At 47.1% G+C, this 19117-nt stretch overlaps 1 protein-coding gene across 1 annotated transcript; it reads left to right on the top strand.

Annotated features, from left to right (window-relative positions):
* The first annotated feature begins 6746 nt into the window (after positions 1-6746).
* On the top strand, positions 6747-7229 carry LOC124655992. The gene has a single exon (XM_047194810.1). The coding sequence runs from the start codon at positions 6747-6749 to the stop codon at positions 7227-7229; it is 483 nt and encodes a 160-aa protein (XP_047050766.1).
* Positions 7230-19117: the final 11888 nt, after the last annotated feature.

Below are 19117 nucleotides of genomic sequence, written 5' to 3'. Positions count from 1 at the left end.
ATTAGTTCCATTTGATCTAACCCCTTTAGATCAAATCATTTCTACCCAAAACAAGGTTTTAGCAAAGTCACGTTGAGGTTTATAGCGCTTGACTTGATGAGCTACTTCAATTCCACCAAGGCCAAGTGAAACTTCAGTTACTGTGACTGTTTTACTTTAAAGCGCGAAAATTCCCAAGATTTTCTATGCATGGATGCAATGCACACATCTATTTCCTCTATTTTTGTAACCCCATTACCTGGGATATTACAACAGTTCACTAGTGGTGTCTCTCCCATAAGATAGCAGATGTTGGGTGAACAAATTACAGTTGGGCAATTGACAAATAAAGAAGGCATAACAATGCACATACATATATCATGATGAGTACTATGAGATTTAATCGGGGCATTACGACAAAGTACATAGACCGCTATCCAAGCATGCATCTATGCCTAAAAAGTCCACTTTCAGGTTATCATCCGAACCCCTCCAGTATTAAGTTGCAAACAACAGACAATTGCATTAAGTATGGTGCGTAATGTAATCAACACAAATATCCTTAGACAAAGCATCGATGTTTTATCCCTAGTGGCAACAGCACATCCACAACCTTAGAACTTTCTGTCACTCGTCCCAGATTTAATGGAGGCATGAACCCACTATCGAGCATAAATACTCCCTCTTGGAGTCACAAGTATCAACTTGGCCAGAGCCTCTACTAGCAACGGAGAGCATGCAAGAACATAAATAACATATATGATAGATTGATAATCAACTTGACATAGTATTCAATATTCATCGGATCCCAACAAACACAACATGAAGGATTACAAATAGATGATCTTGATCATGATAGGCAGCTCACAAGATCTAACATGATAGCACAATGAGGAGAAGACGACCATCTAGCTACTTGCTATGGACCCATAGTCCAGGGGTGAACTACTCACACATCGATCCGGAGGCGATCATGGCGATGAAGAGACCTCCGGGAGATGATTCCCCTCTCCGGCAGGGTGCCGGAGGCGATCTTCTGAATCCCCCGAGATGGGATTGGCGGCGGCGTCTCTGGAACACAACAGGGCCGCGCGGCCAAGGGCCAGGCCGTGCCGCCCTGGCGTGTCGCCACCTCGTGGGCCCACTTCGTCTCTCCCTCGGACTTCTGGAAGCTTCGTGCAAAAATAGGACCCTGGGCGTTGATTTCGTCCAATTCCGAGAATATTTCCTTACTAGGATTTCTGAAACCAAAAACAGCAGAAAACAACAACTGGCTCTTCGGCATCTCGTCCATAGGTTAGTGCCGGAAAATGCATAATAATGACATATAATGTGTATAAAACATGTGAGTATCATCATAAAAGTAGCATGGAACATAAGAAATTATAGATACGTTTGGGACGTATCAGTTTACCATCTCTGAACTTTCACCATGACCTTGTTACTCTTGGAGGATGATCTCCTAGCTGACTTGGTGGTTGGTGCACTACTAGAAAAATCCTTAGCAATGGCGCTCCTAGGTGCGCCACTGCTATCACGCCGGTGCTCACTGTTAGCAGTGGTGCACCAGTGGTGCGCCATTGGTAAACCAAATAGCAGTGGCGCACTAGGTGGTGCGCCACTTCTAACGTACAGGTTCGCCACTGCTATGTTGTCGAGGTGCGTCACTACGAGAAAAAGAGGCGTGCCACTAGTAAAAAATTGAAATTTGGATCTAGATCTAGATCTAGATTTTTTTTTTTCGATTTTTTGCGTTTTTTTTATATTTTTGTTCTAGTATGCATCTTATTACGTTCTCTGTGATGTGAAGCTACACTTGTAGCTGAAGAAGAGGGAGGACGGAGAGGATGAGTAGGAGAAGGAGGAGAGGAGGAGAGGAGGAGGAGTGGAGGAGGAGGCCGGAGTTGGAGTTGGAGTTGGAGTTGGAGGAGGAGGAGGAGGGGGTCGGAGTTGGAGGAGGCCGGAGTGGAGGAGGAGGAAGAAGAGGAGGGAGTGAGTGGAGAAGTAGTGTGGAGGAGGGAAGAGGAGGGTAGGGATAATGTAAAGGGTGGCCGCGGCCATTTCAAATTTCGTGGACGGGAAACTTAGCACTAGCGCACCATTGGCTTGGTGCGCCACAGCTATTTTTTTCTTTTCTTTTTGAAATTTCTGTCCGAAATCTAAAACCTGAAAAAAATCCTGTTTTCTTTTCGAATTTTAGGAATCTAAAAATTCTCTAAACGCGTGGAGGGCGTTGAAATCGGATGTAATTTTTTTTGTAGATATATTTTTTATATAAAAAAGATTTTCATCGGAGGTCATATGCAATCACAGATCCCATTTTACCGATACATGGCGCAATTTTGCATAAAAAGTCAAAATTGATGCTTGTTAATTGCTTCTTGCAACTAGATGACATAACACATCTCAAAGGATTTTTTTGAAATTTCTATCTATTTTTTTTTCAAAACCGAAAAGGCAATCCAACGGGGAGGGGAGGTCCCTATAATGGGTGCACCACTGCTATCTCATATAGCAGTGGCGCACCATTAAGAGGTGCGCCACTGGTAAGCTTGGGTGGGGGTGGAGCATGGTAGATATTTAGTGGTGGCGCACTAGTGGGCCGGTGTGCCACTGCTAACTTGCCTGCCAGTGGCGCACCACTCACTATATAGGAGTGGCGCACCTGAAAAGTGGTGCGCCACTGGTAGCATTCTACGGTTAGGCCTTTTTCTAGTAGTGGTGCTCTGGTGACCTCTTCGTGGAAGATTGTGAAGATGCCGAGGCTTCTCCTTTGTGGAGGTTGTGAAGTGGTTGTGGACATCCTTCGTCCTTTCAGGTTGGCAGGTGTGCTTGGCCCATGCCCTCCGGGACAAGTGGGCCCTACCGCAGAGCCCTCCACTCGCCCGTCGTCGTGGAATGGAAACCGCCAGAATGGCACCCGCGATGATCGAGACGCGTGCCCAAGCACGATAACCGCCGCAGAATAGCAACGATCGCCCTCTTCGATTTCGGTGTTGGCTTCTCGTCTTCCGTCCGAGGCGATATAAATCCATACTTCTGAGTGTGCGATGCCCGTCCCTGTAGCAATCTTCCACCGTCCGCCGCCATTTCACGTCGACGATCAGCCTGCACCATGAGTGACCTTCTGTGGCCATCCGACTCCGATGGCAAGGGCAAGTCACCTGGGTGGCGACGTTAGTGGGAAATGGAGAGAAATCTGAGCCACTCAAGCTCCCCGCCGAACGATGCCATCGCTGACGACCCGGAGGCGCAGGACGACCCGGAGGAGGAGGAAGGATATGAAGATGCTAGGTGGGCACGGTTAGAGGGGGAGGAGAGAGAGGTGGTGTCGGCAAATAAGAAGGCGAAGGCTCGAGCCAAGGCGGATGCGCCGGTGGCGTACACCGACGACGAGGGGGTGGAGGAGGACGACTCGAAGGACTCCTCGTCGGAGGAGACATGCTCGTCCAAGTAAACCAACTTATTTGAGGAGGTGACAAATAGGAAGCGACACCATGAAATGGCGCGGCGGGACCCTCCAAGAAGAAGTAGAGATTGTATTGTAGTTTATTTGTTATTTTAAATTTAATAAGAAATATATAAAAATAATATAGAGGATGCGTATATGAAAAAAAATGGTTAGGCAGTGACATCTCCCTATATACGCATCCGCACCGACACCCACAATACGGGCTAAAAAGCGATCTCCATGGACACCGTATTGGGGGAAGAGTGCTAATACTATAATCATATACTACCTCCGTTTCAAGGAATAAGGCGCACACGTATTTTAAGATGAACTTTAACCATAAAAATTAAGTAACAAAATCTTGATTATATTATATGTAATTAGTATCGTTAGATTTGTACTGAAAAATACTTTTTAATAATACTAATTTCATAAAAAAGATATTTATTTATTTGAAGTAATTCTTGATCAAACAAAAAACACGTAAAACAAGGGCGACTTATTCCTTGAAACGGAGGTAGTAGTTTGAGCTCACCACAAGGCACGGAATAACTGAAACAGAGCATATATTCCAAATACACCGGAGGACATTTGCAATTCACTAATTTTATTGGTATTCCCACCCAATTCAAATATGCAATACGAAGCCTAACACTACGGGAAAAAGGCCATTGCCGTCCAGCCAATCTTTGCCCTGCACGGCAAAGACATCTTTGCCGTGCGCAGCTACTAGCACGCACGGCAAAGATTACTTGCACGGCAAAGTATGAGAGCAGCGCACGGCAAAGAAGACATACACGACAACGTCAGCAGCGGCGCACGACAACGATATTGCGCACGGCAAAGACTAGCTAAAGCGCACGACAAAGTAACTACGAAAGCAAAGATCCTACAAGCCGCACGGCAAAGATTGGCTGCATGGCAATGGCTCTAGACGGTGCGCAGTATCGTTGGCTCTGGACTCCGCACGTGCCGCTACCTTTGCCGTGAGGGCACCCTTGTTGCACGGCAAAGGCCTCTTTGCCGTGCATTCCCATCTTTGTCGTGCGCCAAAAACATTTTTTTGTTTTTCTTTCTATTTTATTTCATCTAATACTTATATTTATTTTGTTAATTAGTTTTTCTTTTTGATGACTATTTATTAGATAATGTGCAATACAAAATTACTCTCCATGTTCATCCCCCCACATATATCAGGGTTTCGGAGCAATCCGCTCTTCGGAAAATCTCCTAAGTGTTATCGCCCAAATGTGAGGAAGGTCACACCGGGGAGCTACTTTTGCACCATTACACCTTGCACCACACTTTCACACATATCATATGTCCACATGCAAAATTTGGTAGGGTTCCGGCGCTCCGGCGGTCGTTCTCCCCCTCCTCCCCCCAAAACAGCGGAATGTGTGCCCCGGCGGGTCTACCCCCCTAGATTTCTCCGCGTGAGGGTGCACCAATGTACTTTTTCATTCTTTTAGGTTTGTTTAGGACATATACACATGGAGAACCAAGATTGGGACCCTTTGACACATACCCGCAGCTAGAGTCATTATCACACGATCGAGGGTGTGCCCGATCTACTGGTTAGGGTTAGGTGTAGGGTTAGGGCTAGGGTTTAGTGGGTAGGGCTAGGGTTTAGGTTCAAGGTAAGGATTTATAGTTAGGTATAGGTTTAGGGTTAGGGTTAGGGTTTATGTTGCATGGTTTTGCAGCCCCGGTGTCAGCACGTGTAGTTAATGGTTTCGGGGTCTAGAGGGGTTTAGGGCTCGAAGCCTCCCCAGTTTAGGGTTTAGGGTTTAGGGGAGCTACTTTTGCACCATTACACCTTGCATCACACTTTCACACATATCATAGGTCCACATGCAAGATTTGGTGGTGTTCCTGTGTTCCGGCGGTCGTTCTCCCCTCCTCCCCCCAAAACAGCGGTATGTGTGCCCCAACGGGTCTACCCCCTAGATTTCTCCGCGCGAGGGTGCACCAATGTACTTTTTCATTCTTTTAGGTTTGTTTAGGACATATACACATGGAGAACCAAGATTGGGACCCTTTGGCACATATACACGCAGCTAGAGCCATTATCACACGATCGAGGGTGTGCCTGATCTACTGGTTAGGGTTAGGTGTAGGGTTAGGACTAGGGTTTAGGGGGTAGGGCTAGGGTTTAGGTTCAAGGTAAGGATTTATGGTTAGGTATAGGTTTAGGGTTTAGGGTTAGGGTTAGGGTTTATGATGCATGGTTTTGCACCTCCGGTGTCAGCACGTGTAGTTAATGGTTTGGGGGTCTAGAGGGGTTTAGGGCTCGAAGCCTCCCCAGTTTAGGGTTTAGGGGAGCTACTTTTGCACCATTATAACTTGCACCACACTTTCACACATATCATAGGTCCACATGCAAGATTTGGTGGGGTTCCGGTGTTCCGGCGGTCGTTCTCCCCCTCCTCCCCCCAAAACAACGGTATGTGTGCCCCAGCGGGTCTACCTCCCTAGATTTCTCCGCGCGAGGGTGCACCAATGTATTTTTTCATTCTTTTAAATTTGTTTAGGACATATACACATGGAGAACCAAGATTGGGACCCTTTGGCACAGAGCAGCCGCACGGCAACGTCTGCGCGCACGGCAAAGGAAAGGCCGCACGGCAACGTCACCGCGCACGGCAAAGCCCTCAATGCACGGCAACGCGCTGCCGCACGGCAAAGCGGCGCACGCACGGCAAAGACGAGGACGCACGGCAAAGGCCTTTGCCGTGCATAACGATCATGCGCACGACAACATTGGCTTTGCCGGCGCCCTCTTTGCCGGGCAGACTTTGCCGTGCGTGCACACACGGCAAAGCCTTTGCCGTGCATATAGGGATCTTTGCCGTGCAAAGTGGCGCACGGCAAAGCACTGTTTTTCCCGTAGCGTAAATACTGTGGCAATGGCAAACAGAGCCTAGTAATAAAAAACAGAGAGTTGAATCACCGTTGCCTGGCGCGCGAATGCACGCCACTGGTCCACACATGCAAACCAAGCACTCGATTTTGCTGGCCACCAACCCTACGGTAACAGTAGCATGTCACACGTTACACGAGCTAGGGCGGCTACAGGCTACAAGACATCACTGGCTATTCATCTTGTGAGAACCTAGTGTCTGTGACTGTGAGGCGGCGTCTAGGGTTAAGTTAATCTTGAAGTTTGCTATCCCACTTGCTACTGATCCACAGAGGATTTGCAAAGCCCTAACCCTTGCCCTAGCTGCGCCTATAAATACCGTACAACCCCTGAGCCTTAAACCTCAACCCAAAGCCCCGCATCAGCCTCTCTCCTTCCTTACACAGTAACACCATGGCGTTCTCCAAGGCCCTAGTCGCTCTCCTGCTGGCGCTGGCGGCGACGGCGGTGTCCGCCGCCGTGCAGTACGACCCCCCCAGCTGCGACGGTCACAAGGTGACGGTGCAGAACCTGTGCGACCACGACCTGCGGCTGAACATCGAGCCGCTGGCCAACAGCAAGCTCCTCTTCAGCAACGGGTACCTCCTCCCCCGCGGCACCCACCGTGAGTTCCCGGTGTGCGCGTGGACGGGGCGCGTGAAGCTGTACGGCGCCGACATGGTGGAATTCCACCTGGGGCACGAAGGCGGGGGCTGGTACCAGCTCACCCCCGGGCCGACCAAGTCCACCATCCCCGTCTCCTGCACCCCGCACGGCAAGCTTCAGGGCCACTGCCCCACCGCCGGCTGCAACAGATCCAAGTGCTTCGAGCACTCCGTCCCCGGCGGCAACTGCCACGGCGTCTCCGAGATGAAGATCGTCTACTGCAGCACCTAGATCTAATGTGGATCTGGCGAGCAATCCTGCCTCGAGCTAGCTTAGCTTAGCTGCTAGCCTGCTCCTAGTCCAGTGTGTTCAATAAGTTAGTAGCTGCTTGGTCGGATTGTTAGTAGCGTAGCAGCTCCTGCTTTAGTTAAATCATGTCATTTGAACTCTCATAGCCAGTAATGTCGTTTCGTGTTAGATTTGCAGTACTCTTAATAAAAGAAATTGTGCTAATTCCAATGGCCGATGGAAGACAGCAATGGACGGCTCACATGCCTGTAATGTGAGCCGTGCTGCACATGAATCCTAGATCCATCTATAGTCGATCTATCCCGCATTCCGGCCCCGAGCTCCCTAGCTTAGCTGCTAGCCTGCTTCTACTGCATTGTTTCGGGCTCGGCCGGATGGTTGGCAGTACCGCAGTGGCTAGTTAGTTAACCGTGTGCTTGGAATAGCTAGTTTCAGCTCTCGATGCGGTAATGCAACGGCATGCATGTAAACATTACAATCCACTGCATGAACTGCATCAGTCAATGTTGGTTGGTTTGTTTGTGTTCTAGCTAATCTAATTTGTACTGTCAATCCATGCCTTTTTTTACATTTGCTTAGACCAATAGTTAGTTTAAATATATAATCATTATTGGCATAGAATTAGTTTCATTGAAAATAGTTTTATTGTGAATACAAAGGTATTACAGTAGTTATTTTGCTGAAAGTTCGTATTAAAATGGGTGTACCTTACTCATAGAGAGGAGGTAGCATTATTCTTGGACATATCAAAAGATTCATACATACTGCCGCGTTTAATTTGTAGACCTGAGCTCTTTTTTTTTGAAAATTTTATAAACAATGTTCTAGAGTTTTAAAGAATAAATAGAATCTTAGATGTAGGAGATGAAGTATTCTATTAACATGTAAAATTTTAGTTTGAAACGCATTTGTATTGTAGCATGTGCAGAAACGACAAAAATGAGGATCCAAAGTACAGTGAACAGCCCTAGATTTCGAACTTCTCAACTTGGTTAGATTTTGCTACTTTTGTGTGGCCTGAAATATAAGGTGTTTCCCGTTGAGATTTTGTTTGTTGGTAGAATAGTATATCATTTCAACCTGTAGGATTTCTTTTAGCTCTTTTAAAAACTTCAAAATTTCAATTTCAAAATTTTCAGAAAACCAAGCTAGCTCGGCCACATTTGCAGTTTCCGAATCATGGATTCCCTGGAACAAAACACTCGTGCTAGTAAAAACAAGACATCTGTGCAAGGACGCACATGCTTTCGTGATGGAGGCGTGCATAAGGCTGTCAGTGTATAGAGCCCTGAACGGAACCAGATTAATGGTGAAGTTCACAGAACGAGACCATGGTCCAAGCTTGTCGTCGTCTTTTCAGCCGGGAAGCAGGCGAGCGTGGGGTAGGTAGATCGATTCCATTTCTGCATCGGCATATGCCCATCCCCTCCGCACTCTACAGTCACCGTCCTTATCCTAGCAGCATCGATCGCCGGGGAAAAAGCTACAGCAGCCGCTGAGAAACCGGGAAAGCAGAAAGAGACGAAGCGGGCATCGATTTACCAAGGGTGCACGCGTGTACAGTGCACCTGCATCCTGCACACCACGTTGTCCGTCTGATCAACGGCAGAGCACGCTTTGATCGAATGCTCACATGCAAAACTGTTCTGGGAGGCGGCAAAGGAGATTCTGAATCTTAAACTCCCTCGCCTCCATCAGGATACATGGACTAAGGACATTATCTGTGACAGCCTTATCTCAAAGGAGGAAAGTATCTGTGGGATCTGCAAATCAACCATTGAAGATGTGAAGCACGCTTTGATCGAATGCTCACATGCAAAACTGTTCTGGGAGGCGGCAAAGGAGATTCTGAATCTTAAACTCCCTCGCCTCCATCAGGATACATGGACTAAGGACATTATCTGTGACAGCCTTATCTCAAAGGAGGACAGACCGAAGATCATCACTATTATGTATTCGATCTGGGACTCACGGAACAAGTGGACCCATGGTGAGAAGGGGTATAACCCGGTTTCTACTATTGGTTTTGTTAGGGATACTCTTCTGTCCCTTGATCTTCCGCCGCCTCAGCAGCGTCCGTTGCCAAGGAGGCCGGAGTGTAGATGGCAGAGGCCGCCAGAAGGAGTTATCAAGATGAACTCAGATGGGGCGGTTGCGGTTGCCGAAGGAGTAGCAGGAGGAGGCGGGATTGCTAGAGACAATGGGGGTTTCAAAGGAGCTTGGTGTAAGGTCTACCCAGCTATGTCAGATCCTCTCACGATCGAAGCCCTTGCCCTCCGAGACGCCGTGGTTTTTGCGAGGGAGCATAATTACCCTCGGGTCATTTTTGAGGTCGGCTGTTCCGAGCTCGTCCGTATGCTGGGGCGTAGGCCGAGAGAGATCGATCAGTTATCTCTCCTATCTTAGATGATATCCGTGAGCTGAGTGTGTTTTTTCAGTTTTTTAGCTTGTGTTTTAGACGCCGTTCAGCCAATAGTGTGGCCCACTTGTGTGCTAAATATGCTTGCAACAACGTGGTGTCACACGAATGGCTGGGGGAGTGCCCTTCCTTTTTAGTTCATAGCCTTGAGGCTGATTGTAACTTTGTGTTTCGTGATTAATAAAGCTCACGGTTTACTCCAAAAAAAAAAAAAACGGCAGAGCACTGACTCATCGACTTCTTTTTACAAATATACCCCATCTACCCGTCCGTATTGACAAATATACCACTTTTTTTTCCGCGAGAAAAAGCTGATAATATTAAGCCACAGTTCTTACAGAAAGATCCAGCACAAAGAGCAAAATTACAAGTAGGTCCTTCTGGATCCCGTCTTCGTCAACGACAAGCAAGCCGTGCCGACGGCGCGCCGCCGCTGCACCTCCCTTCAGCCTTGGATCGGAGGTGTCCCTCTGCGGACGGGAAGTCATCGATCCTCGAACTCCGAAGAGCCTCCACCTCGCTCTGTCAACTCGAACGCCATGGCCACCATCACCAGCTCCTTCGAACAGAACAGCTGGCCCGGATCCGCCGCTACTCGGCCTCCAGTGAGGAACAACTCGCACAGCAGCTCCAAGGACCTGCAGGCGAGAGAAGGGCGGACAATCTGCGGCGAAACTCCACCGGAGCATCACCACCGAAGAGGACGACCGCCGCCACAAAACGCCACTCCGTCCGCGCCGCCGCCTCCTCGACGCCGCCGGCTGGTACCTGCACAACCCTACGCTATATACAGACGAAAACCGTGGCTCCCCCACCCTCCCGCCGCCGGAGCGGCCGACGGAGAGCGAGGGACCCGGCGGAACTTCGACGGCGAGGTGGATCGGCCAGCGATTCACAAATCTTCTCTCTCGTTACTGTAGCGGGAGAGGATAAGGTCACTTGGGGTGGGGATGAACCTACCACATCATGCGGGTCCACCAAAAACACATAAGTTAGAGCATGTCCAGTCGCGTTCCACAAACTGTCACCAAATGGCGCTGAATTGAGTGTTTGGGGATGTGTTTTGTTCGTGCCGCGTTTGGGGATGTCTCTTCCCAATCGCGTCCCTCAAACGCCGCCCCAAACATTAAAATAGTTTTTTTTTTGTTTTTTTGCATTTTTATTTCAATAAAGAGAAGAAACATTCCACAAACTAATACATAATTGGGGACGTGGTTTACACGAAGACATAGTTTGGAACATGGTTTTCCACAAACTAATACATAGTTTGAACCATGGTTAACACAAATATAAAACATTGCAAAATAACTAAACCTAACTAGGCCGGGCATCGAAAGTTTCGTGTGTTTTCTGCCAAGAAAGAACACTCGAGGGCACACCCAGTCACCCAAACTGGAAAATCCAGCTGTTGACGGTGCCCCTGTTGGTTCTTTCGAGAAAGAACAACCAGAACCTCTGTGCATATTTTCACTGCGAAGAAACAACACTCATCACTCGTCGTCCTCCTAGGCGTTGTCGCCGTGGTAGTGCTGGCGGCAACGCGTCTCATCGAACACCTTGACGCTCATATCCCTCTCGCAAAACTAGGAGAACATGAGCACGAAGCCGGCTTCGAGGCGGTGGTAGCGCGCGAACTTCTCCCAGCCGATGTGGAGGTACATCTTGTCGCGCGCGTCGTAGATCACGTCCACGATCCATCGGCAGCAGCCGCAGGCAGCCTCCCACAGATGCAGCGAGCCCGGGCGCCCGTCGCCGGCGACGAAGTCGGGAAGGTGTCCGGTAGCCTATGGATGGCATGTGGGTCGCCCTTGAGGACAACGACGAACTCGAACAACACTGGCCGCTCCTCCTCCGGCATGTCCGACGATGAAGACGATGGCGTCGCAGGCGACGGCGAGCGTTCAGCTCTGCCACGGCCACAACCGCGACCACGGCCGCGAGCTCGAACTTCGCCTCTACCAGGCATGGCATCGACTCTTGAGATGGTGGCAGCTAGGGTTGGGGAGAGAGGTGTTAGGGTTTGTTTATGAGGGACGATGAGAGAGCGACCCTTTTTATAGGCCGGAGGGAGGCGGGGGAGCGGTGACGCTCATTAATGCCGGCACGCCGAGCTAGGCGCGATGAGACGCTTCGCTGCGCCTCTGCGGGAACTGCACCGTCGCTGCGAGCCAATAACTTCTGTCGTGAGGTAGGCGACGGTTAGGTTAAAATTCAATGTGACGCTGACACATCGGTCCCGCCACTCCCCGCCTCGCTTTTCGGTGTGTCCGGCGTCCCCGGAGCGTCCTCTGTGTAGCGGGGACGGGCTCGGGGCGCCGGACACTGTATCGGGCCGCGCCGGACAAAAAGCGCCTTTGGGGGACGCGACTGGGAATGTTTTTTTGTCCGGTGCACCCCAAATTCCTTCGGGGGACGGTTTGGGGGACGCGACTGGAGATGTTCTTACCTTGGGCTAGAGGCGATGGCCTCCAAGCTAGGGTTTTCTCCTTGAGTGTGGGTGGTTTTTGGCAGCGGAGGTTGATCTCGACGGCGAGGTTGTGTCTTCGAAGGTCACGTGTTGGTGTTCTTGCGCCTCTCTCATGTCAGGATCATACTCCATCACAAAGCGGTGGGTACCTTAGGATGTTGCCGCGTTCGCCCGTGAAGTTGGTGGCGTATGACCTGGCTATAGGTTTGCGTGTAACTAGACAATATATTGCTAACGGGCCAGAAAGTCGCTGAGCTTGTGATCGGATGTATCGGATCTGCATCCGTCCCACGGTCAAAGTGGCTAGTGGTGGGTAATGTTTGCTTCCCTCGTAAATTGATTATATGTTCCCTGGAATCTGCGATGCAAAGAATTGAGGTCTCCACAGATCTACACAATTCAAAGATATAGGAGATAATGGATTTGTAGTCCCCTTTACCTCATGAAGGAGATTGGAAACATGTGATGCGCAATGGCCCGTAACATTTTGATTTTAATGTGGTGTTCGTGAAGAACTTCGATGGAGTTGTTCGCCCATGAGACATGATTTTTGTCACTATGGACATCTGGGTAAGGGTATTGGACTTGCCTATGTACATGATGAATTAAACTTATGGAGAGCCGATAGGCGGTTGGATTGATAATTACATATCTCTGGATGTGGACGAGGAAGAGATGGCATGGTGAAAAGATCGAGTTGACAAGAAGGAATTTATCTGAAGATTACTCCTACTCCAGCTCCTCTCGCACTTGTGGGAATGATTTGAGGGGATGCGAGGGTGATGTCACGAGCCCGATAAGCACCACCGGGCAACGACAAGTTAGACGGACACATGCAAGGAACCTGCTTCTTTAACGCTAAGAAAGATCAAACCGGGCACATACATCAAAAGGCAGAGGAAGGCCGACAAAGCTTCCATGACCAAGCGTTCTCATACGAGAATAGGAAGCGCGGCCCAAAGGAGGTTTGTATATCGATGTCAGTCAGGGTCGTGGGTGAAGGGAGTCCATGGTGTGCAGGGAAGAGGCAGCACACCAATTCGGTTTTTGACAGAATTGAAGTCCTGTCTCTGGAGAGCAATGAGGCCTTAACTACCGCAAACTAGGGTTGGACATAGTGGTAGGTAAATTCCGGGACCTCTATAGCTAATTCAACCCGGCGCTGGTGTTTCTGAGTGAGACAAAAAATAAAATGATATGAATATGCTTAAGTTGAGTTTAGGGATTTTCTAATAGTGTTGTCGTGGACTACTGAGGCAGGAGTGGTGGCCTATATCTGTGGTTGCGAAATGATGAGGAGGTGTCCGTGAGACCTTGGTGTCAATATTACATTGATGCCAAGATCACTTTTGACAACAAGTCATGGAGATTCGAGGGATTTTATAATTGGCCACACTTTTTTACGCCTCTATCATTTGTCGCATGACCACCACACGCCGGTGACAATGACAGGAGGTGTTCATGTGGCAAATAATAGAGGTTCAGAAAAAGTGTGCCAAAGTATAAAATTCTCTTGGAAAATCACTAAAATCAATGGATAACCAAAGAGAGAGCTATGTCACAAAACCTGGGAAGCATTGAGATATCTAAAAATCCAACACAGTTTACCTTGGTTATGTGCACGTGATTTTAACGAGGTTTTGAAGCAAGCTGAGCAGGTCGGTGGCAACCCAAGAAGTAAGCGTAGGATGGAGAATTTCCGTGAATGTTTGGCGATGTGTGGGCTCATAGACCTTGGCTATTCAGGTTATGATTACACTTCAGACAATAGGCATGAGGGTGCAGAAAACATGCAAGTTAGGCTAGATAGAGTAACAATGACATTGCAATTCCTACCCCTTTTCCCTATGACACAAGTGGAGCATTTTATTACTGAAGAATCTAATCCTTTGGCTTACTGATCAGAATCCAAAAAGATCTGCCACGTCGAGTGCCAACATCGTGGTGTGGCTTCTAGCTAGTTTGAGGAGATGTGGTGCGAGCAGAAGGGCTACAAACCCATGGAGAAGGAGGCTTGGGATAATTTTTCGCTGGAGATCGAGGGATCCATGGTCTAAGGGATAAGCTTCGTAATCTGTCCTCTCGTACAAAACATTGAGCTTTGGGATGTTTGGGTCAGCTTGAGCACGAATGCCAAACTAGAAGATGCTCGAGTAGCGGCGCTTGTTTGAATATCCTCACACGAGGTGGTTCGACATATCGAGCATAAACTGCACGAGGCCTCATGGTTTAAGGTAGGGGACCGCAACACAAAGTTTTTTTTTCAGAATAGGGCCTCACATAGAAGAAGGAAGAACACAGTCAAGGGTTTCAGGAGGCCTGATGGATCCTTGTGCAAGGCCCATGATGTGATGGGTGAATTGGCGTACGTTTTTTTACCACTTGTTGTACTCTTCACAAGGCTCAAGCAATAATTATTGTCCTTAATCTTATTGCTGAATCAATTAACGAAGAGATGAATCAAGCATTGAAATAGAGGAGGCACTCTTACAAATGGGCCCAACAAAGGACCCTTGTTTGGATGGGCTCCCGACTCTTTTTATCAAAGACACTTGTCATTTTTAAAGGATCATGGTTGCCAAGCTGTCCAAGATTTCTTGGATGGTATAGCCGTGCCCTGATGATTTTAATAATACAATCAATGATCCTAATTGCTAAAGTTAACTCACCAGAGTTACTTTCTCAGTTTTCTCCAATCAGTCTTTGCAATGTACTGTACAAGATCGCATAAAAACAGTTTCAAATAGATTGGAAAAGATTTTACGAATTCTTATCTCGGAAGAGCATAATGCCTTTGTTCCCAGACGGCCGATTATGGATAACATGTTCACTTATGATTGTGTATATGCGATCAGGATGAGGAAAACAGAAAAAATGGGTGTGCGCCATCAAACTGGATATAATAAAATCGTACGATCAGGTAGAGTGGGAGTTTTGGAGATTAATGATATTGAAGATAGGTTTTGCAGAGACTTGGGTTAATATGATAATGAGATGTGTTATGTCGGTAATGTTTTCGGTCAAGCTAATGGTGTGGTGTCAGATCTGTTTGCACCACCTAGGGGTGTCGTTAATAAGGAGATCCATTGTCATCGTATTTATTCTTGCTTTGTGTGGAAGGATTCTCTCCTCTTCTTCCACAAGCACAAAAAGATAAGAAGTTGGTAGGTGTAAACATTGGAAAAGAAGGTCTAACAATTACACATCTCATGTTTTCCCACGATAACGTCGTGTTTATGGAGCCTAGTCAAGGTAGCATGACTTCCCTTAAAATGGTGTTGCAGAAATACAAAGTATGTTTGGGCAAAAGGGCAAATTTTTAGAAATCTTCCATTTTCTTTGGGAAAGGTTGCAGGGAGGCAGCTCGTACTAACATAAAGTCTACTATTGGTACAACATGTGAGGCTCTCTCCGAGAAATATCTTAGTCTTCCTACAATTCTAGGACGATCAAAGATGGAGCTTTCAAATCTCTAATAGACCTATCAACAGGGAAAGTAGGTGGATGGAAGAGTCAGGGGCTTTCGAAGGCGGGGAAGGAAATACTGATCAAGTCAGAGCTTCAAGCAGTACCCACATATGTCATGGGCTGCTTTTAGCTTTCAAAAGTTCAGTTCCACCACCTCATGTTGATTTCTTCACGCTTCCGACGAGGAGCTATTGATGATCAGTGCAATGTTCATTGGGCCAGCTCGCAGCGTATGTGTGCATCGAAGCGTAGCATGGGCATGGTTTTAAGGGGTTTTGCAGATTTTAACCAAGCTCTCTTAGCTAAGCAGACATGGAGAGTTGTCACACACCTAGACTTTCTTTGCTCTAGAGTCTCCTTGTGAGGTACTTCAAGTACGACAATTTCTTTTCAACGAAATGCCCTAAGAGGGTGTCTTATACGTGGAGAAGCATCTTGTATGGGAGAAAACTGTTGAAGAAAGGTTTAGTGTGGAGGATCGGGGATGGCTAGAATGTGAAGGTTTGGGAGGATAACTGGATCCCAAGAAATTCTACAAAGAGACCACTTGGTCATTGATCTGACAAGGAGGTTGTCAAGGTTAGTGAGTTGCTATTATCAGATGGCAGAGTTTGGGAACTTTTGTATGAGAAGATAAAAGAAATCCTATTTGATGTGGATGTTGAGGACATCCTAAACATACCCATCGGTCGTGTTGGAACCGCTGACTATCTTGCATGGAATTACACCAAGAACGGGCTCTTTAGTGTCAAATCGGCATATCACCTCAAAACTTAGTTGAAGCTCAACCAAGTAGGCAAACCGCTCTCGTCTAATAAGTACGATGATCATAGAGGATGACTCTCTCTTTGGGATGCTGATGTGCTAGATAAAGTGAAGATCCCCTACTGGCGTTTTTTTATCAAGAGTGGACTAGATATTGGGGTCACTTCCCAACCTTTGCCAGTTCTCAACCTTTGCCACTTCTCAATCGTTGTGCCTCTTCCCAACCTTTGCCACTTCTCAACGTGATTCCTATTTATATACTCCTTTTGTCCATGATGGCATATCTGTCTCTATTCCGTGATAATATGCATAAAGCGATGGTGGAGACTACAAAACAATAACAAATATGTTTAGCCCAATGTGACAAAACAAATCAACCCGGAAAAATAGGCCGCCTCAAAATCATGTCGGCTGACGGGCATTCTTCGGAGTGGTCGGATCATGGGCATAATTGGCACACAAAACCTCCTACCGTATGTGTATGAGGACACGTCAGACTCTGTGACCTTGCAAATATCGCCACACCAACACCTAAAAGGTTCAGCCCCTTCTGGCATGTGATGCAAACCTCACCTTGGGCTTGCCTACGAGATCAGATGATGGCCTACCCATGCTAACTACAGATAAAATATGATAATTTGAACGATGTTGCTTCTTCTTCGATGGCAAACAAGAGTAGGGAAGAAGTCCGAAAATAGCCTTAAAATAGCAGGGAAATTAGCAGGAAAATTGGCACCAAAATGAACAGAAAATTGCACTTTTGGTGATCATTTTGTTGTAGCAACGATGGAAACATCAGGGCCAAAAAAGAAGCAGTGAATCTGCATTCGAGTATGCAGCGGCGGGATGTCAACACAACAATCGGGGACATGGACAACAGGGCACCGGCAATGTTTTTTCCCCCTTTCCGACATCCCCTTCGGTGGGAGGTCTTTCCGCCATCCGACGTGGCGGCAGGTGGCCTCCTGCTAGCATGTCGAAGTGGCATACCTCTTACCGCCATTTTCAAGGGTGGGAGGGTCTTTTCGCCGGTCCCATGGCAGGATGTTTGCTCCCCCAGGTGCGGTGGCGGGAGACGCCACGTGTTGGCTTTTCAACGTCCGTCCAGGGTAATTCTGACAATATAATTTGGAGGGATATTTTTGCTAATGCCCACGGGCAGAAAGGTAGATTTGTAAAGAAATCCTGATTTCGCGGGTATGTTTACCCCTCGGCATTTGGTGCTGATTAGTGAACGTTCAAGAGCATTCTCGACCTGACTCTAAGCATACCACGCACACGGAGTACATCTTCGTCGGCGGCGGGTCGCGTACATCAGCAGCTACGGAAACAGTAAACTCGATCGTGGTCAGTACTGGTCCAGTACTCAAGAATAGTAGGTCCATACTAAAAAAAAGGTACTCCAAGAGAAACACTTTCACTCATGTTAGGCCAAGCTCTCGAGCCGTGTGATTTTGGTTTGCGGCGTGACCAGACAGCTCTACAAGCTCTAGAACATATCCTTTTTTTGACTCAAAGCTCTAGAACATATCCTTGTTCTACTACAGATCAAGTTACTTCTGATTTTATTTTATTTTATGATACAATGGTGCCATTCCCGGATTAACGAAGGTGCTCACACATTACTGTGTAGACCATAAGCAACACCGGATCCTGATAAAGAAAATTTAGAACGGAAAAAGGAACAAAAGAATTGCATTGAATTACTTGATTCATGGACTTATCACTTATGTAGTTCTTAGGGTTTCCAAAGACAAAAAAAAAAGTACTAAATTTTCTAAACAGTAGATAAAAAGCACCTGGTGGGCGGCTTTAGATTAATAAGCCACACCGGCCAGACAACCATTGTATGCTGAGAACATCAGCTTGAGTTTTACATAACCAACGCCCTGAAAATATAAATGGTAGTCACGGAAATTCAATTCCTATGAAAAATGAAAATGCACAATTCAATATTTGACGTGATACGATACTTCGGGAGCGCCACCGAACGTGCAATACATGGCTTTAATGTTTCTAAACTATTACTATATGTGAGTGATAGTTGTAATTGGAAAGAAGCAAAGTTTTATCAAGTTCAACTTACGATTTTTTGTCTCCATAATTGCATGCAAAGTATAACATGGGAATACATATCTTGAAAGATGTAGAGGCAATCTTCAAAGTGTTCATCCTACTACAAGCATGCGAAATCGCAATGCCGAATTCTTTATATGGTGGGCTACGCAAAAATGACAAAATCGGAATATAAAGTATTTGAAATTGATATTTTGTAAGTTTGTGGGATACATCAACACTTTTAACACAAGTAGAATTTTTTTGAATTATATAATGTAACATGATCACTCGAGCTCGGAAGACAAAAACATCCACCCGCGAAAAGGTTTTTTTTTTCCTTTTAATCAAAGAGGCGCATTTTATTCATTTACTGACAAGAATACATCGTTTGTACATCGCCCGGAGGAGAAGGGGTAGGATCACCATCCCACATGAAAGTTTCTCTAGAATCATAACTAAATCTGGAATTATAAAATGTGATAGTGTTAGTTGTACTTTGGGGACTACAAAGTTTGCAATTCGGTACATGCCTACCCTTTGAAGTTGAAGGGGCCGTAATAGTTGAGGGCATGAGGAGTGGCCATGTACTGGGCTGAGAAATTGCAGGAATTGGGCTGGCTTCGTGGCTTTGGACGACATGGGTTGGAGAAAGGAAGTCCACGAGAAAATGGAAGAACCATCAAGAATACTAGA

This window comes from Lolium rigidum, chromosome 5 (genome assembly GCF_022539505.1).
Source record: "Lolium rigidum isolate FL_2022 chromosome 5, APGP_CSIRO_Lrig_0.1, whole genome shotgun sequence".
Classification (NCBI taxonomy): domain Eukaryota; kingdom Viridiplantae; phylum Streptophyta; class Magnoliopsida; order Poales; family Poaceae; genus Lolium; species Lolium rigidum.
The sequence above is the reverse complement of the archived record's forward strand: the minus strand, read 5'-3'. Positions and strand labels throughout refer to the sequence as shown.

Bases quoted from the DNA above. Each gene is read 5' to 3' on its own strand.
- LOC124655992 (XM_047194810.1), top strand. From the start codon at position 6,747: ATGGCGTTCTCCAAGGCCCTAGTCGCTCTCCTGCTGGCGCTGGCGGCG.